Source organism: Hermetia illucens, chromosome 3, assembly GCF_905115235.1.
Source record: "Hermetia illucens chromosome 3, iHerIll2.2.curated.20191125, whole genome shotgun sequence".
Taxonomy (NCBI): domain Eukaryota; kingdom Metazoa; phylum Arthropoda; class Insecta; order Diptera; family Stratiomyidae; genus Hermetia; species Hermetia illucens.
Genome location: NC_051851.1, coordinates 11,257,625 through 11,282,200, shown reverse-complemented (window position 1 = coordinate 11,282,200; position 24,576 = coordinate 11,257,625). Strand labels below are relative to the sequence as shown.

General features: G+C 43.1%; 1 protein-coding gene across 4 annotated transcripts in view; it reads right to left on the bottom strand.

The window, feature by feature from the left end:
- Window positions 1-1,287: 1,287 nt before the first annotated feature.
- The window catches only part of LOC119653087, a 168,695-nt gene continuing 145,406 nt past the window's right edge, over window positions 1,288-24,576 (bottom strand). For all 4 annotated transcript variants that reach the window (XM_038057583.1, XM_038057582.1, XM_038057584.1 and 1 more), the window contains 6 exons: window positions 22,327-23,412; window positions 21,463-21,631; window positions 14,016-14,166; window positions 11,700-13,948; window positions 11,439-11,642; window positions 1,288-2,562 (listed from right to left, as the gene is read on the bottom strand). In XM_038057583.1, the coding sequence (XP_037913511.1) occupies window positions 2,541-2,562; window positions 11,439-11,642; window positions 11,700-13,948; window positions 14,016-14,166; window positions 21,463-21,631; window positions 22,327-23,386 (3,855 nt within the window). In that variant the 5' untranslated portion in view covers window positions 23,387-23,412 and the 3' untranslated portion in view covers window positions 1,288-2,540. The remainder of the gene's footprint in view (window positions 2,563-11,438; window positions 11,643-11,699; window positions 13,949-14,015; window positions 14,167-21,462; window positions 21,632-22,326; window positions 23,413-24,576) is intronic.

Sequence of the window (24,576 nt, the reverse complement as noted above, 5' to 3'; positions counted from 1 at the left end):
GTTTTATTGTTTTGAGCCACCAAGCAAGTATTGAAAATCGTGATGGGTGACCGCAAAATGAAAGTGCGCGAGATAGCTAAGATGGTGAACATATCAACTGGTAGTGCATTTACTATTTTGCACCAAAAATTGGCTATGAAAAAGGCTTTTTTCCAAATGGCTGCCGCTTTTGCTCACAATGGAACAAAAGCAACAACGTATCAATGATTCGGAGAGCTGTTTGGCACTGTTTACTGGCAATAAACAGGATTTTTGGCGTCGATATGTGACAGTGGACGAAACATGGATTCACCACTTCACTCCGGAGTCAAGTTGGCAGTCAGCTGAATGGCGTACGACCGGTAAAAGCCGCCCGAAGCGTTTAAAAACACAACAGTCGGCCAGCAAAGTGATGGCGTCCGTATTCTGGGATGCGAATGGTATAATTTTCATTGACTACCTCGAAGACGGAAAAACCATCAATAGCGACTACTATATGGTGTTATTGGATCGTCTGAAGGCTGAAATAGCGAAAAAACACCCACACATGAAGAAGAAGAAAGTCATCTTTCATCAAGACAACGCATCGTGCCACAAGTCAATCAAAACGATGGCCAAATTCAACGAATTAGGCTTCCAACTGCTTCCTCATCCTCCGTACTCGCCGGATCTGGCCCCCAGCGACTGCTGGCTCTTTGCGGATCTCAAAAAGATGCTCCAGGGAAAAAGATTTGGCTCAAATGAGGAGGTGATCGCTGTTACTGAGGCTCATTTTGAGTCAAAAGACAAATCGTTCTACAAACATGGCATTGAAAAGTTAGAGAAGCGTTGGAATGATTGTATAACCCTTGAAGGAGATTATGTTGATGGATAATAAAGAATTTTGCCGATAAAATGTTGTTTTCATAGTTGGTCCCGGGACTTATTGAACGATGTGTTATTTCGGCTTTTCCGCAAACAAACAAACTTGAAGACATTCAAATATAATGAACTGATAGTTATACGAAACACTAAATAAGATAAATGTATATTAATAGATATTGTTCAATATTTTCTCTCCATTATTTAATTAGAATGAAAGCAAAGGCTCGCCTTCCTCATGGACAAATTCCGGCAGGAAAGCAACTTTTATATTGTATATTCACACATGATTCAAGCTATTTCCAATATTGCTATTGCAGCAAAAATAAGCATTCGTTCAAAAAGCTAAATCTCACTATCTATATCCAATTTAGATACACTTTCTCTGGGCCAAAAAAAAAAAAAGAAAAATACAATTTAATTATCAAAAAAAAAAGAAATGTTTTGCTAGGATAGATACATTTTTTTTGTCTTTACTATTTCGTCCAATCTTTTACAATATTCACATCGATTTGGGATATTTTCCCTGCATTTACGCTTCTCTCCTTATTTTCTTTATCCTTTTTTGATTTGAAAAACATCTTAGAGCACTTCACTAGTTTCATTTTTAATTATTAAGTGATAATTTGGATTCTCGTTGAACTAAATCGTTTGTTTTTGCTAGTGTTCAATTTTTTCCGCTATATTGCTTTCTAGTTATTACTTCAGGTTCGTATAAATATATTTTCGTCAAAAAAAAAACAGCGATAATATTATGCAAATTAGATTGAGAAAAAAATTTGATAATATATACCTAAAATCCGTGGTTATCTGCAACTGGCGGGCGACCGTTTCCGAGTTTTATTAAAACCAAAACTTAATACACTGCCCAATAATAATAATTCACTTGTTGTCTTTCTAATTTTATAAATTTAATTTATTAGTGTCATAGAATTTCAGGATAACAGATATATATATATTCCTTCATATCCTCCTTTAAGTAATATGCATTTATGAAAATGAAACTTAGCTTTAATTGGATATTACAGTTTTTTTCTCATGTTTTTGTTCACATATATTCAGTATTTTTTTCATTTTTTTTTAGATTTTTAATCCTCATCTGCCTCGGCCCAAGTAAGTTTCTCTTGTTAGCCATATTTATACAATAAATTACATAAAAATCACCTCGCCCACATTTATAACTTTTGCTTGATGTCTGAGTATGGATAAGTTCCCATTTTATGTTTATATCTCTCGCCATTTTTGATTACCCGTTCAAATCTATCTCCTAAATTGGCTACCGGTTGCTGCTTTTTATACATTCATTACTGCATTAAGCGTCATATATTTTACAGAAAAAGACGAGGAGAATTTAGATCAATAATTTAGTGTGATTATGAAACTTTGCTCGCTTTTTTATTGTTCATTTATCATTGTGAAGAAAGTAGAGCTGAAAATTTTCCAACGTAGCCAATTCTATTGAATCCTATTCTGTGCATTTCAATTCGCTTATAAATAATCAGATTTCTCTCTTTAAAGTGTTAATCGCTTATAATACAAGAGGTATCTAGAGATAAGGATATATAGGGGTTGGTTTTACTGAAAAATTACTTCATCCCAGTCATAAAGAATAAACCTGTTGCCATCCACACGTATTAAGTATTACATTCCATTATTTTGCCTTTATCGAGAATTATTCTGGAAACTCAGTGTCGCATCCTTTATCGTGTACGCGTTGCCGACCTGGAAGAAAAATTACGATGGAATGAATAAGGATTTGGATAGAGAAATGGGGAAAATAATGAGTTTTAAATGACTTTTGGGTCGGAGCTTAAAAATAAACGTTGGACTCGTTGTCCTCCGATGGCGGGTCTTAAGGAATTCAGAGTGTTGGTTATTCTTGATGTAATTTTGTGTAAAAACGATTGGAAGATCAAGCAGGATAGATTAAGAGGGTGAATCAACGGTTTGTATAATTTGAATGGCATTCAAGTGTACTTGAGAAATAAAATGAACACGACCCAACATTGGTGCAACTGAAGTCGAACCTGGAGATGCAGCAACCCAAAAAGCAGCAAACAGTCATTCATCATCATCAACGGCGCAACAAACGGTATCCAGTCTAGGCCTGCCTTAATAAGGAACTCCAGACATCCCGGTTTTGTGCCGAGGTCCATCAATTCGATATCCCTAAAAGTTGTCTGGCGTCCTCACCTACGCCATCGCTCCATCTCAGGTAGGGTCTGCCTCGTCTTCTTTTTCTACCATAGATATTGCGGATCATCCTCATCCATATGGATTAAATGACCCGCCCACCGTAACCTATTGAGCCGGATTTTATCCACAACCTGATGGTCATGGTATCGCTTATAGATTTCGTTGTTATGTAGGCTACGGAATCGTCCATTCAGGGGGCCAAAAATTCTTCGGAGGATTCTTCTCTCGAACGCCGTCAAGAGTTCGCAGCCGATGAATTGCACGGACTGTTTCTCCTATACTTGGGGGTGGCAGGATTTATCCTTTGTCTTCAGTTGGCGCGACCTCCAATTCACCGGTGTTCTGGTTGTTAAGTAGCTCATCAAAGTACTCAACCCATCGCTCTAATATGCCCATTATGTCGGAAATCAGATTTCCCTCTTTGTCTCAGCAGGATGAACATCGAGGTGTATAAGGCTTCATCCTGTTGACTTGTTGGTAAAACTTGAGCGCCGGGCGCGGTTGCTCCTTATACTTCTCTAGTTCACAGATTTGTTGGTTTTCCCAGGCTTCCTTTTTCCGTCTGTGACCTCGCTTCTCCGCTCGACGGAGTTCGTAATAAGTCTCTGCGTGGCCAGCGTTCTTTGAGAATGCAACATTCTCGGTATGCAGCATACTTCCGTTCCGTTGCTAGCTTATATTCATCGTCAAACCAGCCGTTCCGACTTTTCTTGCGGCTGAAGACAAGTATCTTTGTGGCTGTATCAATGATAACGTTCTTCAGGTGGTTGTGAAGATCATTTGATGATGTTTCATCTCCAGGATCTCTGTTGACTGCGGTTATTGCGGCATCTATTTTGGCCTTATAGGTGTTGCGGAGGGCTGTGTTGTGAATGGCTTCGGTATTCACTCTCACTTGATTATCAGAGGGGATTGTAGGTGGTGTCGTAATTCGAGCTCGGAGCACCATGCCAACGAGATATTAGTCCCAGTCTATATTGGACCCCCTATATATTCTGACATTTATCAAGGCGGTGGCGGTCAATTTGGTTGAAAATGGTCCCGTCTGGAGAGGCCCATGTATGTTTGTGGACCGCTTCCCGCGCAAACTAGGTACTTCCAACAACGATTTCGTGTGATACTATCTATCTGAAAAATCCGCAGCCCGTTATCATTGGTATCTCTATATAAGCTATGGGGACCAATGTATCGCCTGAACACGGGCTCCGTCCCTACTTGACTGTTGAAATCTTCAAGTATGATTTTGATATCATATCTGGGGCAGGCTTCGAGGGTCCGCTCAACTGCCTCATAGAAGATATCCTTCTCCGACTCTGCAGTCTCCTCTGTAGGGACGTGGATGTTTATGAGGCTTATATTTCTAAATTTGCCTCGCAAACGTAGAGTGGATAGTCTTTCGTTTATATTTTCAGAGCCGATAACAGCAAGTTTAATTTCTTGGCTGACTAAGAAACCTACTCCGAGCACATGGTTTACTGGATGGCCGCTATAATATATGGTGTAGTGGCTCTTCTCGTGGAAACCGGTCCCTGTCCATCGCATCTCTTGCAACGCTGTTACATCAGCCTTATATTGGGACAGGGTATCGGCTAGCTGGTCAGCAGCATTCAGTCTGTACAGGGAGCGCATGTTCAATGAGAGAATGCGCAAGTCGTTAATCTGTTGTCGTTGCAAACAAAACAAACAAAATACCCTACTCTATCAGCGGATTAGCTGGGAGAAACTCCGAAAAGGGGACGTCACCCAACGTTTCAATTGCCAACAATTTGGCCACGTATCCCCAAACTGCGGACACGACCCCAAATGCGTGAAGAGCACGGGCCTCCAGGGACTGGCCCCGTTCGAATGTAGAAAACAATGCGACAAGGAGTTAGCGACGCCCCTCAAATGTGCAAACTGTGGCCAACTGGCTTCCCCAACCTTGACAGACCCTCGTCTGTTCGTGTCTCTCAGCCTAGCACTCTGCCTCATGTCAGCTAGACCACCCCTTTCTCAATGACCCCGTCTTTCGCCGCAGTGGCCAGGGGGTCGAACAAGATCCGAAAACCTTAGCTCTTTATCGCCCCCACATTGTTCCATTCCCAGGAGTTTCTTCATGGAAGCTAGGTTCCTATACAATATATCATTCTCCTCTCTGTGGAACACAATCGCTGATTTCCATCACAACTATCTCCGTCTTCCCCCTGAAGACAAACCCGAAGAGTACTCACAATTCCTCTTCAAATTGCTAGACAACCAAAATGAAGATGCTCAACACTAATTCGCTCATTTCTAACGACAAACGTTTCGCTCTCCACAAGCTCCTCGAGGATTTCGATCCCAACATCACTCTCCTAAATGAAACCAGACTGAGAGAAGCCCCAACGTAAAACTACATGCTCCCGGTTACAGTACTTTCCGCAACGACGCGGGTCAGATTAATCAAAACGGAACTTAGGGCAAATAGCATCTCATCGGAGGCGTCCTTCGAGTCTTAACCAGCCGTCCCTACTTCCCGGGCAGCACAGGTCATCACCTGAACTCTAGGAAATCGCGACTAGTTTTGATACCTTAATCCTCGGCGGTGACCTCAACGCGAAGCACGTATTTTGGGGCGACTCAGTTAACAACAAAAACGGCAAAGTGCTCTTCGATTGGTTTTAGTCAGGCCCATTCTTGAGTGCGGACATCATTAAATCGGGAGTGCCATCTTTACCTCATGATTCTTCTTTCCTAGACGACGTTATAATCTCGTCCAATCTCTCAGCGTATGTCACTAGCTGCTCCTCTTTGGCAGCCCACTCCGACCATAATACCCTCAGCCTCTCGCTACATCTACAGCAAATTCTCCTTTCACTCCACCATCCGCATAAATGCAGATCCTTCAATCTGACAAACTGGGACGTTTCAAACGCGACTTAGCCAGTGCGCTGAGCCCTCCCCTGGACAAATTGCGCATCCACTCCAATGTTGAGCTAAATACATACATCAGGAATGTCAACTCTGCCTTCGAAACTATAATTTACAAACAAGCTCCAGTTAAAGAACCTGGTTACTACAAATACAGATGCCTTTCCCCTCAACTCTCCTCTTAGTCCGCGATAGAAACAGACTACTGCAGCGAAGGAAACAATTATTTCATCGGTTACGTAACAGATGCAACACTGACTATCGTCTCCTCGCCGAGATCAACAAAGGCCTGTACAGTAAAACCAATGGAGCTATTCCGTCCGAACGGAATGCATCTTACAAGAAACTCCTCAAACCTGGCCTACAAGTTTTCTCAATAATTAATCGATTGGCTGGAAAAAAAAATCTTCTATTAATGTCAACAACATCCCGATAAAAATAGGTAACCTCCAGTGTCACTCCCCTGAAGAAAAAATATCCCTTTGCGTAGATTATTTCAGCCACTTATTCAGAGCTAAATCGCCACCGGACCCCATCTGGAACTCGGTGGTCACCACTATTGTCAGCGATAAAAGGTTAAGCTTGGAAGAGTCTTACCTTTGCCCCTTTTCCCCCAGCTGCCCGGTTGATATAGTCAGAACAGGCCCGTTCGTCTCCTTATTTACCTCACTAGAAGAAGTCGAAGTTGCAATCTCCCGATTCAACAATTAAAAATTTTTCCGGTTCCGACGGCATCTCTAACTTTGTCCTGCGGAAGTGTGCGCCTACCATCAGTAAACGTCTCGCCATCCTCTTCAACAACTGCCTGAACAACGGTCACTTCCCGGTATCATGGCAATCAGCCCTGCTCATATTTATACCTAAGTAGCGGTGCTCGGGTGATCTCAAGGATATGAGGCCTATCTCTCTTCTTTCCAATATAGGAAAAGTCTTCGAACGTATCCTATTAAATCACCTCAATCGACACTATCATTCCACTTAATCAATTCGGCTTCGATCAGATAAGATCCACCGAGCAGGCAATTCTGTATCTGCAAAACCATATCCTCAATCACCTGGAAAATAGGCATTGCACCGTAGCCTGCGCCTTAGACTTCGAAAAGGCATTTGATTCAGTTTGGAAAGAGGACTTGCTCTACAAACTAATTCAGTTCAATTGCCCCTTTCCCTTATTCAGAATCCTCGCTAGCTTCATCTCCAATAGAACTTGCCACGTGCGTTTCGATGAACTTCTCTTCAGCCACGATGTCCCCCTCCCTCCCGTAAATTTATCCCTCACACCAACGGCAACTCAGACAGCCTCTTACCCAACGATAATAGTCCTCCCGCATCAGAAGGGGTCCTCTTTACTGATGACACCATCCTATATGCGAGCGCTCTCAGACCCTCACTAGCCTCTCTCTCTCCCCAACTCCTAATCAATAGGGTCATCGCTTATTTCAACCGGTGGGCCTATGGTGGCTGCGTCCAGCGTTTTTCCTAATGAAATGTACATCATGGTACGCGCCTCGGGGATCCTCCTCATTGGCACCAGCACTGTCATTTTACTAAGACGACTTGTCAGGGACGAGTTCATTCTCCATTCTCGCCGATAACGACTTTCGGTCTTAACTCGGTTCGCCTTAACTTGAGTCTTCAGCGCCCATTTCCGCGAATCTTTATCATAGTGGACGTGAGTACTGCTATCATCGAGACTGACGCCAGATCCAGGTCGTACGCTCAACTCGTTTGAGAATTTACGGACTTCATTTTGCCGCTCCCGAACATGGCCGTGCATAACTGATTGAGACCGGTAGCGGCTGGTGCATCACCTTAGACTTTACTTTATTTGCTGTCTGTAATTGAGGATCTGCCGCAAAATTACCAAGCCACACACATAATTCTGGTCGTGCCGGATAACGTCGAGAAAACCGTCGTAATGATGCATTTCGCCCTTTTCGAGCTTGTCAGCAACATGGGCTTCCGCAACTCAAAGCAAATGCTCCATAATAAATCATCTGTTGCGGAAACTTGCATTCATCATATGCTACGAGGATGAATTGTCGTGCAGTCACGACAAGCATCGCCAGCACTTTTATCAATTGTTCTCCACGATACGAGATTCCAAGCTCTCCTCGCTTTCCAATTGCGACAATTTCTCGTCATGCTCGATTTTTATCATCGTTGTATCCCGAACGCTGCCAACATGCAGGCTCCGCGCACCGAAATGCAGAAAAGTTTGTTTTTAAAGTGTGACACTCTCGTATGGATGACAACCACTATCGTCATCTTCCAGCTTTTCAACGCCGCAACTTCAGCCTTCCTCCCCCTTTCAGGTTCCCTCTCCCACCGAATGGACGTTTCTAGCCACGCCATAGACATTGCCCGAATGGAAGTTGGGCTCCGACGAGATTCTTTTTTAAGAAGCTGTCGCTGAACTTATTGCTGCTTTCGCCACAGTAAAGCACTTCCAAAGTATCTTGGAAGACAGGCAGTTTCCCATCTACACGGACTATCGGCTGCTGACTTTCGGTGCCGAACAAAACCCTAAACAAACATCTCCATGCCAGTTGAGACAACTGGACTACATCCTCCAGTTGAACGTGAAATTTGCGTTCACATCGGGTGTGTTAATCTCGTCATTGACATCATCTCGCGAATTAACACCGTGGTGATGTCTACGCTATAGAGGAACATCTGATTCAATATGTGATCATCGGGGAAACGCTTAGGGTTTACCTTTTCGACATTGCTCATCGTTTGTCGCACCTTCGCGGCCCAAAATGGCCAAGCGTGTTAAGTTACGTTTCGTTTGGCCTGAGTTTTATCAAAACCTAGGCTATGCGAATCCTGTCAGCAAGTACATCGGCACAATCGAGCAGAATTTGGCAACTTTGCACAGCCTGACAGTCGTTTCAACCAAATCTACGGGGACTAAGCCAAGCTGCTACTGCTACAAGGTTTCCAACACTGCCCCACGATCATCGATCGCTACACCCGCTGGCGTGAAATCCTATACGATAGCTCGATTTATCTTCGACAGCTAGATCGCCACTTTTGGAACGATGATGTTCACCACCTTGGGTAAAGGCCTGCAGTTCTATTCACACGACACCGTACCGTGCTGAGGCGAACGGTATGGTAAAGCGCATGCTGAAATTCTCGTTGGAAACACAATGACCACAGATCACGACGGGCACTTTTTTAACCCTACGCATAATATGAAACCTTCACGTTTCGCCAGCAGAAATGGTCTTCGGGCCATCGCTGCGAATTACGGAAGAGTCTGTTTCCACGTCAGAGCAACTCGCGAAAAACAGTCTTCGTAGCCGACCTTCAAAATCTTTTCAAACTTTACGACTTATTCCTGCTTCACGTCGTACAGGCCACCGATTCTTCGTTTTCAAAGTCCTTCAGATTTGCGAGTTTGGGTTTCGTCGCGTTGATACCTTCCGATATTCCTTGGAACTGTCTTATTCTGGGCCCCATCTATCTATCTGTAATCGTATCTTATTAAGACACGACGGACGAACCATCTAAAACTGGCATCGTCACCACCGGCTCCATTTCAATCTCCAACGGACACATCATCACATCACATCGACACCGATGTCAAAGTGTTGGAAATATATTCCCTACCGACCGAGCTACCACTTATCTTCCTTTATGAGATTCAACAGGATTAGAGAATTAGATTTTCAAGACGCTATACATGCTTCAACGTATGTATATTGAGGTGTTGAGAGAATAGGAACGATTCTCATGGGCCAAACAAAACTCCCAAGTCAGGGTGGAGCAGCATACGCCGAGGGTTGCGTTGGCAATGCCTTTAGTATGCGGACTCTGAATACATTGGAGGTTCAAGAAAGCCCCGACCCTGGTCGCCGAGCTAGTCAGGGTTTCCCAGATTACTCGTGGGACCAAAACATGGAATCAAAAAACAAAACAATAAAACGGAAGATGAAGGAAGGGGAGATGCTGATGCCAGGCGTATCTTCGGCAGTCGAGCTGTTGGCTGCAATTCGTCTCAGGTTATCCATGGGTACAACATCAAAGCATGCGAGTACAAACCCTCCAGGGACTTTCTCGGTTCATTCGTTATTAATCAGCGATGTCCGGGAGGACGTAAAGCTCAAGGTCATCCAGTACGACTAGATTCCCTAAAGACTGATCTCTCGCATCTAGCTGCCGACGATCCGCATGGATAAGGACAAGCTCATCCAATCCCTGCGTCTTCCACACCCCATCATTCCTATGGACGATTGGGTGGTTATCAAAGAAGAGGAACCCCAGATGAACAGCCAAACTTTTTTGCTCCGTATAAATGGAGAGTGACAAGGTGCTAGAAACGGCGGATTATAAAGTGCGGTTCGGAAGCAGGAACGAAAAGGTGAATATGTTCCGCTCTGCCAAACCGGACGACGATCTAGATGCAGTCGACCATGCTAACGAGCTATTAGAGGAGATGAAGATCGACGGTCTGACGGGGACAGACATCTACAGCATTTTAGTCCCGCCTCAGCTAGTCTTCCTCCTAAAGAAAGACATCGACGTCGCACTAACACAGGAGCCCTGACCATTAAAGGATTCGAAAGCAAATATTACAATTTACTCCACAGCACAAGAGACGCTGATCCGGGCAGACCTAGAGCATGTATCCTCGCCATCAAGGGGCTGCATGTTTTTCTGTGTCCAGATCTAGTTCTAACGACTTAACCGTGAGAAAACTGGAGCAAGCGGGAGTAGAGAACATGCATATTTCCTTGACTTACATAGCCCATGATCGATCAGCTCCACCAGAAGAACTACAACATCTGACGTCCACTTTCGCAGCAAAAAAGACAAAGCTATTAATAGGTTGCAACGCATACCCTTTCGGGCAGCTCGGAAATCAACGAAAGAAACTCTCTTTGACTTTATTATTAAAACCACATCAACATTCCATTTTCCAGCTCCGAGAACTATGACGGTTGGGGGGAGCTCCTTGATATCACCCTTCTAATCGAAAACTGCATATAAGATTATGGCGGTTTGCACGGGGCACTAGTCTATAGGAGGCCATGCTGCCTGACTTGGCATACCCTACAATTCGCATTGCCGAAGCTGCAGAGAAGCAGGAGAAACTCGCAGGCACTTCCGTTGTGACTTCCTAGCTCTAACTAGAGCCAAGTTATTGACACTAGGTAAACCATTCTTTGAAGACCTGAGGGAGGTTTTTATCTTCAGAATGGGAGAGCTGCTTTCGTTCGTGAATGCTACGGGCTGGCTATGAAGATCTAACCCGGCTGGATTCCGCTCCTTGCTCATACTACAGCAGTTATCATATTAAGAGTTTGTGGTATCAAAACGGCGGATTATAGCGCTAATCAGACTCCTCGGATAACTACCTACCCATGAACTCCCCAACCTTTCTTGCAACGATTTCAACTTTTTTTAAACTAGCGTCAATGAGATGAGATAAAAAACAAACAATGAATCTGGACCATCAGGCGTGCTTTATATATTAAACGAGAAAAACCTAAACATATACTTACTTTGGCGATTGAACTCTTTTCTTCGGAGTAGTTTGCAGTCGGCTTGGCGTTCGTGGACTTGGCGTTACATTGGTGGCGCCTCCCGGCACTGGCGAAGCATTTGTCTGTGCTACTGCAGTCGGTATGGCTTGCATCGAATATTTCTTCGGTGGCACAAGTTTGCTCGGTGAACGAAGTGCTTTAGGCGCCTGTTCTGGGGTCGACCTGTAAAATCAAATCATCAAAACCGAACATAAGAAACCTAATATCAAAAATACATACTTCATGGCAGGATAACTAACAGGTCTCGGTATCCGAGATCGATGTGATCCTCCGCTCGAAGTTGGTGTCGAACCTCCACTTTTAGTCTCTTTTTCTCTAGCTAAGTCCTTCAATAAAAGACTTGAATCTTTACTGAGCAATTCCCATTGTATTTGTAGTCGTTTGAAGCGATTACTTGAGATCTTGTCTTGTTTTTGTTTTTCAGCAGCAACAACATTAGACATTTCTCGTCGTAATTCATTTGGTCTTTGTGTGTTGCTGTTCATTCTCAATGCGGCCATCGAAATGTTCGGAGAATTGGGTGGTGTTGAGAATTTTTGCGGATGACCTGTTGTCAGGTAATTCATATCACCGCTTCCGTTGTTGAAGGAGACTTTCTTTTGACTCAAAGCTCGACTCACTTCATTTTTCAATTTTGCGGCATCGTATGGAGCTGATGTAATATCGGCTGCTTCAAGGATGTTGGCAATTTCAGCATAATATTTCAGTTCAGATTTTGGCACGTTCGCTAAGAAGTTTTCAGCGCGGATTCTCGCTTCCAAATCATCTTCCCGTCGAAGTGTCCTTTCGAATGCATTCGATTCCATTATATTATCGTCATCAATCATATTTTGCTGCAGCTTGGCCTGCAAATCTGCATAATACTGTTTAGCTTTAGAATCCTCTTCCAACTCGGCTAAATAGTCCTGAATAATATTGTGATCCTCGGCGAGATAGTATTGTTCTTGGAGACTTCTTCGTTTTTCCAATGTCTTCACATTTGAGGTTGTGCAGGTTTCCTCGAACATACTATTGCGTTTCGCTCGATTTCCACTTGTATTTCTTCGCAGGATGCCTCTCTTTGCACGTCCACTAGGAGGTGGCCGATCGATCACTTCACTTTCTAACTTGTTAATTTCATATTGCCTTTGGTGAGCAGTTTTCATCTGATCCCCTGACCCAATTGCGATAGCAGTTTCGAACTCGGAATCCGTGAGAAGAGTGGAAGAGCCGCGATAGCCCGAGCTAGGTTGCTGACTAGAACCTGAACTTGAGGTGCAGGTGGTTTGTTGGAAAAAGCTGGCACAGTCACACATATTAGCTTTGGCATTTCGACGCAAAGGAGGCGTCATACAGAACAGAGGTTTTTGGGATGAAGTCGGATCGAGCGCAACGTCCGCTTCTGGAATGTGTTTTAAACGCTTTCTATATTCGACCGGAAGTAGCGTAGCTAGAGACTTCCAGTCTTGAACCTGATCATAGTCGATATGACTGAGTGCCTCCTCTTGACTCTTCGTAATTGAAGTGGGGCGCTGTTTCTTGGTTGTTATCGCTTCCTTATAATTAAGGGGAGATAGGATTACGTTCAGATTATTCTTAACAAAGTCTAAATTAGGAAGAGCATAATTGGGGTAAATCACATAAATGGGAGCTGTCTTTTGTTCACCCAACTTATGCAGTTGAGCTAGAAAAGAGGGTGGCACTAGCTTGAATCTATCTTTCACTAATGAGGTTTGCATTGATCGGGTTATAGTATGTACAGGGATTTTCATACGACTGTGCGATAAATTGTAGATTTGAGTGACATTCTCAGAAGTACGACTTGTATCTGAAACACTTTTGTTTGTATAATCCTTACTCAGGCTATCACGCTCCATCGAATTGTTGTTATTGTTCTTTCCCGAAAGGTTATAAACTTGATGATTTTTCAGAGGCTGATTACGTATATTCATATTACACTCCATATTATGGTTACGATGTGCAGGCGAATCAAACACTTCCCTATACAGATCGTTACGCATCTTTTTGGGTGTGGATGTCGCAGTGGAACCGGGGATTCCGGTCTCATCTCCTTCATCTTTCCTATTCTGCTCGCATACGTCTAAGCTATCCAGCTGATAGCTAGAGTCCCCGACATTATTCATGTCCTCTTCGTCATGTCGACTCAATGCCGATCCTTTTCCCGAGTCATTCATACTCTTTTTGCGAGTTCGCATCTCGGAGGAGGAGCTCGCATCACTAGGCCAACAACCAGACGAGACATCCATACATGTATCGCTCGATCCGCTTTTTTGTTTAATAAATAGTTTGACAAGATTAAAGGCAGGTTGATTTTGTGGCTTAGCCGATGTTGAAGTATTCGATTTCGATGAATCTGTACTTTGCACATTTGATAATGATTCATGATGTAGAGGACTCTCACCGATTGATGTCGATGAAATTGGCATCTGGCACATTGGAAGAAGATTGCGTGATTTAAATGAATCAACCTGTGAACAAGAGGTTTTTTGTAAGGATACAGATATTTTGATTAGACAAGGTTTCTAAAAATCTTACCGTTGAAGTGCTGACTGCTTGACAGGGATTCTCATGGCAACTATCTTTCTTCAATTGCAAATTGGGCAGACTAGAACTTTTACGCACTGCACAATGAGGAGCGTGCCTTGTTATCACATTAACAGATGTGTTATTGTTCCCCGAAGGATACCTTAGTGGAGAGAAAAAATAGGTGGATTATATATTGAGATTGAAATGAACTGTTAAAGAAGATCTTAACGACGCGAACTCACAAAAAAGAATAATTTCCAATGAAGAGGGGACAAGGGGACTAAATCCCAAATCAGAAAGTAATATGGAATCAGGAAGTGGTTCAACGATTTCAAGATTTAGATGGTATTTGGACTAGCGTATTATATGGTGCGTTAGTCGCGATGGTTCAGTGTCAGCCCCTCGATTTCGCTGTTCCTAGTTCGAATCTCGATTTGTCATAGATGTTTGTGTTCGCTTTTGTGCTATCCCGCTCCACAAAGGACTCAACAAGAGAGAAACATGCGTATATACTGCGAAACGTATTGTGGATAATCCCGACATAGTATTGTGTACACAGAGGTTCCGTTTTTGCAATACCTTTTTTTTATTTTTCTCGGCACCAGCATAGATCCGTTTGCGAAATTTCCGGCCATTGGTAGTGCTCTGTTTGTGATCTGTCATCGACGGCACTGTTTTACGAAGATTTCTTCATTTCGTTCTTTAACAGGCAATCACCGCTGGTGCAGGCAATTTGCGGCGGATTACCTGCACATATGCTCCAAGTTAGGTTGCTTCAATTTGGGGAGCTGCAGCTCCATGTTCGGCTTTAGAATGGTATCTTGCCCTAATGTATCTCATTGAACTCCGTCGTCTTATCGGGCATTTGTGAACTAGGCGATGAAATTCACTTTCGAGCTTAAGTCGAGGGTAGAAACGAAGTTCGATAACATGACAAGCTTATACAGAAGTCGCTGTTAATTCCACTCTTTGGCAATAACTCCTCCTCCTTACGAGGCGGTCAATAGTAACAAAGGAATCGTTCAAGGAATTGGCGGCTCGAGTCAACAGTGTTTAGTCGATCTATGGAACACCTTAGCCGTATCATTTCTGATGACAAAGATGATGACTCCAACACTGCAGTTAGAGAGTGGCCATTTCTTACTTCGAAATCCTCAAGCTTCAGAATTTATTGAATGCCATTGTCAAACATGTACAAAGTTTGACTTTGTATACAGTAGGATCGTCAGAACTTTCCACGCCAACCAAATAATGCCCTCAATAACAGTGTTCAGAAACTCACGCAAGTGCACCATCCGGACAACGCTTATCGCAATTTAGTTTAGCAGTGAAATGTCTTTCTGGTGGCTGATGGAATCGTGAGGAGAAATACAATATATCCGAGGCATATCAACACATTTCAGCCTATTAACCAATAGCAAAGCAGTCCTCGAGCTCGCCTTGACTAAAGGACACTGCCAGAATGAGCGGTGTTTCCCACATCACATCTAACCCAGAGCTCTTCTTTGGCTCTTTTAATCGCGGCAGGAATTTACACTCCTGGCAGTCTGGTAAGGAACATTTGGCTTGCTTTCTTTGTGATTGAGGATCCAGAACAAGTTCATTATAATTCGATTGTAAAGATCCAATTGTGGAGAACTTTGCCCGAAAATCGTTGAGGTGTGACGTTGATGAAAATTCGCCTGTTCAATGAGCGTCAACGATTAATTGGATTATTCTTAATAGCACCACCAGGCATCGACATCTTACCCGCAGCGTATCGCAAAATACGGACTTCTCAGTGGACAACCTGGTATGCTCTTTTCGCAAACGACTCGATTTAACTAGATTGACGTTACACACAGACATTGAGGAGATATTTTGCCCAGTTACATTGCTTTTTCCAACGCATCATTTAGTGAGAGAATTCAGAATATCCTTTTGGTCATTAGTAATTGATGACCGTCGTTAATAATATCGTTCCGAGTCGAATGCGTTATGGATAACATGATCGACAGCAGGCATGCGAGATTAAACTTTTCCCTTTCTCTTGACACAAAGCTGTATGCAACGCATATGGCTCGCAACCCCGATCAAATTCTTTCAGCCAAGCATACTGTTTTGCGCAAATGAAGCTCTAACGCAGCAACATCTAGAAATCTTGCTCCATTTCCCGAACTGGCGAATGACCAACTTCCAATACCCGTATTTGTTTCCGATGATATCTGACCTAAACGACCTTCTGTTTTAGATCCTCCCCAACCAAAAGGCGATCTTAACCGGAACATGCCTTCTCCATCTATCATGACTTGCATTTTGCAGTGGCTTAGATCCATTACACAATGATTAGGCATAACTTCACATAGTATCACAACATTTTACATCTTCTTGGATCATGTTACTATCAGGTGGCACAACTATCCTCAAGTTGGAGGTCAGTGATGCACTCCTATGCGTTCAGCGCCCTTATTAATGTCCCGTGCACTATTAGTCCGATCTCCAGCTAGTGCTTTGCTGGAAACGCCAAAATATTCCGACCAACAAGGTCCAATTTTGCTCAACACACTGAAAACAGTTTCCGACAAAGGCTTTCATGCCCTACCGAATCTGGGCCAAATCCAACTCTAGGCAAAGACTCCGGTCCTTATAACGCGGAAAATAACTATTTATCAACCTTTCCCTCTGTCCCTTACTCAGCTGCATCACGAGAACGATGGCTTCCATTAGGCACTTAACATTTTCACGTCGTCATCTACTTGGCGCATCAGTAATCGACGCTAAAGAGCTGAACTAGGTTTTCAACCTTGCGCTCCCAGCACGGGCATCCCGCGGCAATACTCAATTCGGTGCTTTGCGTCAATCCATATCTGGATAACTAAAATTTACTTTACAATATAATTTCAACACGTCATACTCTCGCATGATAACCGTTTTCCGGTTATTTTCCCAAGAACTGGCACTTTACTCATACGCCCCCTTACTCATCAAGCTAACGTTTAAAATTTTTTCAAAAAGTGTTTTGTGAACGTTTCTTTCATCAGCACAGAACAGCAGAGTTATTGAAAGCGGCTGCAAGTGATGTTAGTTCCAAATATATTCAAAAACCTGTCAAGGGTATCAATTATAACGACCTTAAAATCGCCGGATTGAAACCTTGGCTATTCTAAAACGAGAAAACAACTCTATTTTTGAAGTTATATATCGTAGAAAACAAGTTCTGTAGCGACAGCGCCTGACGAATGAAGCCGTCAGCAAACATTGGATATTCATCCAAAAATAGTGCTCCGTGTACTAGACGGAAAGAATTGGTAGCTCCTAAAAATCGAACTGCCATTAAGTAGATGACGGACTCAGGACCACCTAATTCTTAAACAAAATTACAGCTGTAATTTCTTCAGCTGTCACGGCAGCATGCAGCTCATGTTTCAGATATTGTACACCCGCTACTGGATATTGCAAGCCCAACCGGAAGCGCTGGACACGTGTCTGTATAAAGACATTAAACTGGATCCATTGGCAATTCCTCCCTTTGACGGACCATTGGCATTTAAGAATACACTCGTAACGTTTGTCCCCGATCAGAATTTCTCGACAGCGTATAAGCTTGGTAAGTTACCCCAAACCACAAGCGCCGACGGTGTGCCCCTGGTTGGTGGTTTGTACACCGGTGGCGACCAGAAGGTGTGGAAGACCTTGAATGAGCGCTATGACCGCTTGTCCATCTGACGCGATTCCTCAATATCGAGGCGCTGAGGGAGGAGTCGCCCCAGGCACTACTGGCGATAATTAATGCGGTGAAGGATAGACTCCACGATAGACTTCCGATGAACCAGTGGGACGCGTTGGCTGTCGCAATCATCGTGGCTAAATTGCCCAGGTCGAGGCAGCGCGCATGGGAAATGGCAGGATAACCGACTGAGATCTCGACATTGAATAGCTGTTGCAGTTTGTGTAGAGGCCAGTGGTACAAGTGGACCCTTCTGCCTGCATTTTCTGTCCCCACCGGATGAGTCGCTGTCAGCGTTTGGCAGGCATGACGATGGCGCAGAGGTTCGAGGCACTGCGAGGCTCAAATCTTTGCTTCAATTCCCTCAAAATGTTCGGTAGGCAGCTGTAGGTGATAGGAGAAGCCACATCACATGATTTTCTGGCGGTTCAGAAACCGACATCCCCAGCTCAAGTTCCGAGTTGTTTTCAACGCCTCGGCGCCAAAGTCCAACGACAATTCATTGAACGATGTGCAGTGGAGCGGACCCACGATTCAGCCTCCTCTGCTCACATCATTCTCCAATTTAAGCGATTTCGAGTGGCATTATCCGCAAACAGCGAGAGGATGTTCAGGCAGGTTTGGTTGGCACCTGAACATCGTAACCATCAGCGAATTGTTTGGAGAGAACACACGACCGTTCAGTGGGTCTTCCCTTTTCGATATCACCTCCGACTAAGCGCCAAATGCTGAGCGAGGTGGCCGCACCTTTTGATCCTGTTAGCTTTGTGGCCCCCGTAAGCGGCGGAAGATTATCATTCAATCCATTTGAGCAGCTGATTTGGATATTACGGCGCAGACTTGGCTAACCTATTGCAATGGCTTAGATTTTAAAGTTATCTAAGCCATTGCAATTGCGTATTCTATGGTCAGGCATGATTTCTACACACACATTGGCATTTCACGGTTTCTTAGATGTCAGCATTCAGACCTGTGCGGCGGTCGTTTACGTGTATATTCAGAATCAGGAAAGTCGCGCTCATGTCAGCTTCATTACGGCGCATACAAAGCTAGCAGGTGACACAGCGAATCATTTTACCACAAGGCGATACTACGATTTCTAGTTTGGAGCTTAGGGGAGCTCCTCTTTTGGCAGCCATGGTAGACGATTAGTGTTGTATTTGGGGGGCATCTCGTGCACATATCGAACGGACTCCCAGGTCGCACTTTCCTGACTTCGAGAGTATCCAAAGGGATTGAAACCTTATGTGACAAACCGAGTGAAGAAAATAAAATTCTGTCACTTCCAGATTAGAGAAGCGTTACGTGAGATTGGACGCGAATCCCGCTGATTATGTGAACCGAAGCTTCCAGCTGCAGAGCTTCTAGAACATCCTCGATAGTGTCAAGGTCCAATGTGGCTTAGCATGGCAATACTAGTTCGGAAAATAACTATGGCATCGCCTTCCTCAGAGGACTTGCAACAATATCAACTAGAGGCAGGGCCTCCAGTCATAGTGGCATCGGTAGCTATCATTCGTTCTCCGACTATCTCTACTTATTGCGCTCTCAACAAGATGGTTATCTTACTCTAGGAGCGACTCAGCCAGCTTCAGCATTTATTGGGCATCCTGGCTCGAATACCAAGTTGAACTTCTCCGCAGCGACATCTTCTTGGCAGCTCCTTCGTTAGTGCTCTGGAATTAGACCAGGCGCTTAATCTGGTGTTATGGATTGAGCAAGGTAAAATCTTCCTGATGGAGCTGCAGCCGCTCCGTAGTTAGAGGAGAGTGGCGACTTCGAGTCCTCTTCTTCTTCTCAATCCATATCTGGAGGATGTACGATTACTATGCCTGGGAGGACGACCTCAGTATTCAGAGCGCTTCCCCATTATTTTACCCAAGCACGGATCGCTTGCTAAACTTGTTGTACATCAAACGCATATTACTACTTGCCATGGCGGAGTACAACTCATGATAAAAGAACTGCGGTATCGATATTAGATTCTTCAGGCCCAACAGACCAAGCTTACTTGCATCCATCGCTGTGCGGTATGCCGACGGCGTCGAAGGAAGCTCATCGAACAGCAAATGTTCGTTTCATGCTGCACGTAGGCCACTGTCTGACACCATGCAAAATGCATACTTGGTGATTTTTGTATAAGCAGTACACATCGAGTTGGTCGAGGATCTCACCCTTCAGGCATTTCTCGACGCGTTCACTAGTTCCACGGGTCGTCGAGGTCGATGTATCGACCTCTACAGCTGCTTCACGTATTAACACAACCTGAATGAAGTGGCGTTCTACAAATGGTATTCTTTGTGATCGAGGTATCAACGAACATCTCAAATCAAAAATTTACCGCAATGTCGCCCGTCTTGTCGCTCTTTATGGTTCGGAGTGTTGGCCGACTATAAAAGACAATGATTTGAACTCCTATGGAGGCAACTTTGAGAAATCTCGCTTGGAGCATCGGTAGAAATACCCAGTCTAAAAATGTCCTTGAGTTTGCTAACGAGCTGCTTCCGACACTAGAAATTTTGAACTTGCCAAAGAAAGGACAGCTTACAGTTCGTGAAACAACGAAGTGTGACATTTCCTACGAATTCCACAATATACACAAGTGCAACAAGCTCAAAACGCTGAGTCTGGAGCAGAGGCAAGAAACAGTAAGGAAGCAACGATCATGCTACAATTCCCTACGCAAAGGGCATACAATCAACAACTGCCCATCCAAATCCAGATGCCGCACGTGTGTTAAACGCCACCATACGTTACTCCACACTAACTATTTGGTGCAGCCCAACGAGACTATCAGCACCAGTCACAGAGGCACTACTAGACGAGTATGGATCCCAGTATGCATCGATACTACCTCTTTAGAATTAACAACATTGAGAGCACTAGATAATTCTGGATCACATCGGACCCTCAACACTGAGTCAACTACTCAACTGCTGGATCTAAAAAATCAATACAGCGGTGTGCAAATATATGGTCTTGGAGCAGCAGTAAGGGCGATAACTAGAATCATGACGAGGTTACAACTAAAGACCAGGACCGGAGATCAGTTCATCAATGTGGTCGCATTAGTGGCGGCAAATATAACTAACATTCATCTAGCAGTCCCGACGAAGATCAAGTTGCCTCAAAGATTATCATGCAGCGATTTAATTGATCCTTCATGTGGAATGCCTGATTCCAATTAGGTGCCGAATAGAAGCCGAATTGAAACCTAAAATTCCTTCCACATTTGTCTGTAGCACCTAAACTAAACCGAATGGAATCGTATATGTGTGAAACGAGCCTTAGGCACTTACGCCTGTTGATGCAAGAAGAAAGGTCAACACAGGGTTTTCATGTAAATAAGGGCAAGCTCATGCGTTTCCTGTGTTGCTTAGTTTCGAGGAGGGAAGGGTAGTTGTAATCGAGACACTTTAGTGTCTGTTTGATTTTTGGTTAACATTGGTTCGTTCTGTGGTGTAAAAGATTCTCGAAGAGAATGTGGCTTACTTTCAATATGAATAAACCTTGATCATTCTTCAATGATATGCTTTTGCGATTGAGAGTCTTAGATTTCTGTTTGTTGCTTATTAACTACCGTTCGCACGATACCGATATTGAATGATTAAGCATAAGATACTTCAAGAAGAGAGAAAATATATACATTGCTACACACATGAAAATTTATAAACGCTAATGTAAAGATTGTAACGAAATTTTTTTCCCAGATATATGTACCACTGAACATTTATTTGAATATCTATTTACCTTTGAAGTTGCGAGGTGCTGTTTTTCTTCAATTTACTCCAAGTTGTGAAAGCATGATCAGATCGAGACATCGATACTTCTAAGCTCTTACGTTTAACGATATCATCCAGGTTGCTATGTAGATTGATATAATTCTGTTTTACTTTCGAATGAGGATCGCCAATTTCAGCTAAAACGATAAACATATCATTCAAAATCATGGAAAGAATTCAGTGTGAAATAACTCAAAATACGCGTCATCTTAATATGTAATGGAAGTAGCCAATTGAATACACATAAACAGACGCATACAGGGGCCAGGGGCCAGAAAATAGCAATGCGTTTCGTTTTTATTATCTAAGTTAAATGGAGTTAAGTGTTATTCGAGGCAAAGTGCCAAATTAATTTTAATTTGCGAATTTGACCGTTTTCTATTTTTAATGAAGCTTTAAAGTTGTCGGTCATGCGACATCATAGTCTGTTAAGTCAGTTCAGCAGTTTCTTTGCTTCAGCCCCGGCTGATTATTGAACTAATCGTGAGTAATTAAGTTCATAATATCTATCTTGGAAAGCGATACGAGAAAATTTGCAACGGTCTCTTATGTATACATGTTGATCACGTTCAACTGTGTTATCAGAAATTTGATTCTGTAATACTATCAGTTTCTGTTTTCTTGATTATTACTCATAACCGCATTCCAATAAAAATAACGTTGCTGCTGACAATCCGGTTTGACTAATCAAATAAATTAGTAGTGGATCGAATGGCTTTGTTTGTCTGTTTATGAGTATCTTCAAAGTGGAGACCCTGCAGGTTTTCCATAATTAAAAACCTGAAGAAGACCTGCAGGAGGTTTTCAACAAAGCATATACGACCATACTCACCATAAAAACTTTCATCCGAATACATTGCACTTTCCTCAAACGCAATCGTATAATTATCTTTATTGCCCTTACATGTTATGATAATATCATCGTCGATCATCAGCGAGTCCAAATCCAATGAATCGACACTAATATGTGATTCCTTTACCGGCGAGAACAGTAGCTCCGACTTGCATATCGAATTATCGATTTCCGCATCAGCTTGTCGCCTTTTGTCCTTGCAGAATGTTGGTATATGCGTTAAAAACGAATGGATATCCTCAGCTCGGAAGCTTTCCATGTCGACCTCAGCCAAGTTAGCGTCGATATTCTTGGCCAAATCTTCATAATAGGAGAGCTCTCCGATTCCATTATAAGAAGCCGACAAAGATGAAAGAATGCTTTGATGTTGGACGCCCCCTTCTCGGTAGCCATAATCAAGGAACCATTGATAGTCTGAGTTATCGTGGGTGAAGTCATGTGACGATGCAATCGAGCAATTCAAATGACCACCACCGAATGGTGATAAATGCGGTGGGTTGCTGTTGTAATCAGATTCTGGGCTCGACATAATATTCGCCATACTTGCCAAATTGAAATTATTGTTATTGTTCACGGTAAAGGATAAATCGCCGAAACTGTAATTCAGTGAATCCGATGAGTCGCTGGGAAGCTTGATACTTTGCAAGACGTTATTGTAGCGGTTCAGATTCTTTAAGACAATCTCAACATTACGTTTCAGGCTCTCATCCGTTAATTCATCGCTTTCGTCCTCATTGTATGATGAACGCGATGATGAGACAATTGATGACGATGACCCACCACCATTATATAAGAGACCGGTAGCATAGGTATTGGGCAATGAAGGTTGATAGCGAAAGTTTGGATAGCCATAATAGTTATAGGTTGTGTTAGGGCTAGTGGTTAGAGGTCGTTTCTGAGTTTGCGGTTGTTGTTCATGTTGCTTTTTAATTTGAAGCTGTTGTTGCTGGGAATGATGGCGAGGGGAGTTATGGTTAAGCTGAGGCAGACGTGATTTATGATGATTTTGATGGTTTTGGTTTGAAGGATGTTCTGTCATACCACCACGTCGTAATGGTTTTGTTCCTGCAAAATAAACAAAGAAAGGTTTTTTAAAGATTGATTGTCATCTAAATAATCTCAATTGAGAACGTAATATTAAAAAAGGAGCTCACATTCCATTTCCAGAACCTAAATTTATTCCAACATTTATCGATCCATTCATCCAAATGTCATGCAAATATTCAAATAATAAAATTTTCTGCAGCTAAGTGTACATCAATCTTACATCGTGAGCAAAGCAAACGAAAACTAAATCGAAGATTGATGGACATTGTTGACCAACACAATTGCGTGGTCGTTGTTTACAAAGCCACAACAAATTTCTCCTAGATATCAACAACAGTCAACAAAAAAGAAGAATATCCAAGTGATTTGGGTCTATAAATAAGCAATACTATTTGATAGGCGTCGCAAATGAAAAGTGGTCGATTCGAGTAAAAGCAAAGAATCAATGACAGAATTAGACAATTGTATCGGCATTTAGGGAAGAAAGTCACGCGATTAATAGTCTAGTTCGAGACCGGGGCCAACAATAAACTCACCAGAATAAAGTTAGTGCAGGAGGGAAAAGTCAAAATTGATCATTTATTGAAGTCTAAGATCACGAATGCATGGTCCACTTTTTTCTCAGTTGCATAACAATCTTATGACCGCAAATGGTGTGCGATAAAATAAAATAAAATACTAATAAAAGATCCACAATTTGCATAAATTAACATTCGATTGATAATTCGATAGGGGTATAAAAAGTAAGCCTTGAACCGTAAGAATGAAAAAAACAGATTTGTGCAGGTTTGTGCGAATTCGGTACATCGAGTTTGAGGACAACGTTGACTGAACTGATAAGCAGAACAAGAAGTTATAATAGGACTTTTACCCGGAACCGTTTGATACCTTACCTCCGGGAGCCCCAGCTACCCTGGCATTTCCCCAATCTATCTCCCTCTTTTTCGCCTTAAGAATGCCTTTAGTGTAACATGCCAATCGGATCCACGTATCCTCGCTCTACAGTATAGTCTGAATTATGGTGTCTGGGGAATTCAAGACGCCCTTCCATCCAAAGTTGATGGCGATGGCGCTCCCAGTTTCTGCAGAAGAAGAAAGTGTGGCAGACATCATCCATCACATCCTTGCAAATAAATGCAGTCAGGCGAACGTGATTTCCCAATTGTGTGCAGGTAAGATTGA